The sequence below is a fragment of the Populus nigra genome, chromosome 2 (assembly GCF_951802175.1).
Source record: "Populus nigra chromosome 2, ddPopNigr1.1, whole genome shotgun sequence".
In the NCBI taxonomy this organism is placed as follows: Eukaryota; Viridiplantae; Streptophyta; class Magnoliopsida; order Malpighiales; family Salicaceae; genus Populus; species Populus nigra.
The window spans coordinates 41,717,078-41,721,240 of record NC_084853.1 but is presented as its reverse complement, the minus strand read 5'-3'; the positions used below and the strand labels follow the sequence as shown (position 1 = coordinate 41,721,240).

Sequence of the window (4,163 nt, the reverse complement as noted above, 5' to 3'; positions counted from 1 at the left end):
AAAACCTAAATGCTTATATGTGTTTGGAGAAGCAATTATCAATTGTGCTTGCTTCTGTATCTGATCACTGCGTCTTATGTAATATCTTCTTACATCTAAGACTAGCAATATTTTGTGCAACTGACCTTGCTTGGTGTGGTTCTATTGTCATTTTATTCTGGAGCATTTCCTGGAACCCTAATATTTCATATTGAAAGTTTGCTCAACAAATTTTATGGCCCTTTTCTATGCATGAGACTGTACAACACAGTGATTATCAGGATGTAGCTCCTGTTAATTCTCTGAAAATGCTCCAAGATTTAAAAAAAAAAAAAAACATCAACTTGCAGTAGTAAATTTGCAATGGCACTTGGAATGGGAGTAGCTCGCAATTTGAATTGTCAAGTCAGTATTGGAACCATAAAAATACAGGTTGAAGAACATTCAATGTGAAAACACAGGTTTCTATCCCTCGAATGCAATGCCCATATGCATCGAGATGATCGAGTTACTTAGAATCATTAAAATATGATCGAGTAACTTAGAACCATAAGAATATCAGTAAGAAAGAATGAAAAAATTACGCCCTCGAATGCAATGCCCATATGCATCGAGATGATCGACTTAGAACCATTAAAATATGATCGAGTAACTTAGAACCATAAGAATATCAGTAAGAAAGAATGAAAAAATTACGCCCTCGAATGCAATGCCCATATGCATCGAGATGATCGAGTTACTTAGAACCATTAAAATATGATCGAGTAACTTAGAACCACAAGAATATCAGTAAGAAAGAATGAAAAAATTACGGTATTAACTCAATGAATATTTTTACAAGCATGGGAAATCTCGACAAGCCCCAACCATCTCAACCTCGGCACAAAATAAATAATAAATGACAGAATCAAAGCCAAATTGCAAAATTGTCAAATTAAAAAAACCCAAACAAGAGAGAAAACCCAATCAAGATAAGCCAGACAATATGAATCAAAAGAAGTGCTTGACCGGGAAGAGAAGCGCTGCCACCACTTCCAACCTCGCAAGCCCCTAATTTAGCAACACGAGTGCCACTGCACATAGCGTCAGCGCACCCACACCAGTAAGTAACACCATCAAAACCACACACAGGATCCGCACGGAAACAATTGATTGGGCATGAAGCGGGTGCTTTTAACCCTGCGCATGCTTCACCCTTTCCATCCTTGTTCGTGACTTCTTGAATTAATATTGCAGCGTCAGGCTCCGATCGCGCGATCTGGAAGCAGAGGCTGGATAAGAAAATGGCGATGCATAAGGTGGAAATTAATGAAAGTTTCGACATGGATTAATTTGTTTAGGATTTAGGGATCGGTGGGTCTAACCATAACCCTAACCCTAAAATATGGGAAAATACGGATACGGAGGCAAGGGGTAATGGGTTCTTGTTACAGACTATTGAATTTTGAAAGCAGAGGAATTCGTGGAAGAGAGGGAATTGGGCGATGCGATTGGTATGGTGAACAACAAGAAAAGGTATGCCTAGAGGAATGGAAAAGGAACAAAACAACGACAACGGTCTTGAGAGTCTTGACGCCATCCTGCCCATGGCCAGCTGGGGGTTCGGGTAGGGTAGGGTAGGTGACCGGCTTCAATTTGTGAGGAACTGTTAACGGGTGTCAATTAATAAATGTGACCGGCTCCAATTATATGTCTATTCATATTTTTAAAACTCGACCCGGATTGACCCGGATAGTGTCCGGATCCTGAGTTTTATCTGGGTTATATTAAATCACCCGGATTAATAACTAATTAAAGCTATTATGTGGAAAAAAAAAAAGGAAAGTTGAAACCAAACAGAAATTGAAAACCATACTTTGCTGTGTTTTCTTTTTCTCTTTCTACTTTTTTTTTTATTTTTATCAACAGTATACCCGTTTTCTTTCTTTTATCATCGTCAAAAGTTTAAAACCCCATTATATCAAAAAAGAAAAAAAAAACTCCGACACTTACGATCAAGATTGAATTATTTTTGAGTTTTATAAATTTTAGAATTATTAAAAATTTATATAATTATAAATTTTAAAATTTATAAAATTAATCAAAATACATGTAAACACAAACTTTTTTTAAAAAAAATTAAATTATTTCATTTCACCTGCAACACCACGTACCCCAAATCTCAAACAAAATCATCACCCAGGTTTCAAAGACACCATGACCTACAAATGCACAGGAAAAGTGATGAGTTCGTTGTCAAAGCACGTTAGCAATACAAAAAGTTCGTATTCTCTCCCGTTGAGAATTCTACAATCAATGTAATTTGATAAAATGTTTTGTATCCTATCTATCATAACTATAGATTATAAATAAACATAGAATTTAACAACTCACGAATTCAGTATTGAAATGAAAGACACGTCCTAAAACAAACTAATTAAAATAACAAAATAATAAATAATAAATAGTAAATAGATTAGAAAGTATTCAAGTCTCCTATTACTCATTTTTTGAAACCTTCCATGACTTGCACTCAAATTGCCTTATTTTCACGACTTGCACAACCTAAATACATAGGATTCTTCGGTCAGATCTTCGTGGCCTATGAAATTGATGCAAGGTGTTATGGAACTTATTGAGAAAAGATGAAGAAGTGTTTTTTTTATTATATTTTTTAAAAAAGATTTGGGTCTCACCTAGGTTACATGGAGGCATCTGGATTTTGAATTAACTTTATAAGTTATCTAAGTTTGATCGAGCCAATTAAAATTATATTTTTTTATCATATAAAACCCAACTAAAATCTCTGATCAACATAGTTTTAGGTTAATTTATCAGGTTTAGTTAGGTTTTAAAATATTAATGATAATAATTATTATATTATTGAACTTAAAAATAAAATATTAATTAATAAGTTTGAGAGAAAAAACTTGGGTATTGGAAACATGAATAAATTTTTTTATTACGTTTCATATATTTATATTGTTTCAATCTCAAAACTCTCGATAGATTTTCTAAAATTACGTAAAAATAACATCTTTATTTATTCGTCCATTCGGCCTTCGATTATTACACGATTACAAACACTGTTAACGATGGCAAAACCCCAGCTTCCACCTGAATCCCTTACAATAGAAAATGAAAGAAAACACAACACCAGTGAACTGAAAGAAATGAAATGGAAGGAGCCATGGAGCAGGTGCCGGCAGAGGCACATGGACCGAGAGAAGGGAAATATCGACCACCGATATGTGGGCACTTAACAAGCCCCTAACTTAACAACACGAACACGGGCACAGGCAGCCTCTGGACAACCACACCCGTAAGTGACCCCATTAGCGCCACAGACAGGGTCCGCGCGGAAGCAGTTGATTGGGCCGGTGCATGTCCCTCGAGAAGCGGATCCTGGACACAGATTAACACTACCACGCCGCGCTTGCACCATAGTTAAGCAAAGGCCCAGAACCAGGACCATAACGATACATAACTGGGCTACTCTTATGGATGTGGCCATGTTAGTAGGTTGGTTTCTTGCTGAAGTTCTGGCGGAGGAGGACGTCCGTGGTGACTTGTAGAGGAGGATGTTTAAATAAGAGAGGGAGAGGGAGAGGGAGAGAGTCCTCCAAATCCGATAGCAATATTTTTACATATTATGGATAGTCAAAGGATAAGGAAGGAACCCACAGAGTAGTGGATGTAGCGGTGGAAGCAGCAGAGTTAAAAATCTATTAGACCTGGATTCAAAGTTCGTGGACCGTCAATCAAATCGAGTAAGGTTGGGTTTTAATATTTATATTGTATTTATTTAGTGTTTTGAGATAGAATCAATAGATATAAAAAAATAAAAAATTATTTGATTGAAGAGATAAATATCAAATAAATTGTTTTCCTAATGTTTTTAAAAAATTCTTCTTTATTGAGTTTTAATTTTTAGATTGTATTTATTTAGTATTCTGGAATAGAATTGACAAATATAAAAATAATAAAAATTTATTTAATTAAAGAGATATAACCATCTTATAAATTTTCCAATTACTTTTTATATTTTCAAAATTCACCCATTTGTTTCTATTATCTCCATTTCCTTTATTTAGAAAAAGTAAACAATCGTTAGTTTAATTACATTTGACGGCATCCACATGTCTGTGGATCTGAGCGAAGGTCTAATTAATTGTCGTCGAAACAAAAAGTCAAATGATGAAAAA

The 4,163-nt window shown here is 35.0% G+C and overlaps 1 protein-coding gene across 1 annotated transcript; it reads right to left on the bottom strand.

Annotated features, from left to right (window-relative positions):
- Nucleotides 1–769: 769 nt before the first annotated feature.
- LOC133682011 (uncharacterized) lies at nucleotides 770–1,628 on the bottom strand. Its single transcript, XM_062105238.1, has one exon. The coding sequence runs from the start codon at nucleotides 1,301–1,303 to the stop codon at nucleotides 914–916; it is 390 nt and encodes a 129-aa protein (XP_061961222.1). The 5' UTR covers nucleotides 1,304–1,628; the 3' UTR covers nucleotides 770–913.
- Between the last annotated feature and the right edge of the window lie 2,535 nt (nucleotides 1,629–4,163).

Coding starts and splice junctions, on each gene's coding strand:
- LOC133682011 (XM_062105238.1), bottom strand. CDS start 1,303: ATGTCGAAACTTTCATTAATTTCCACCTTATGCATCGCCATTTTCTTA.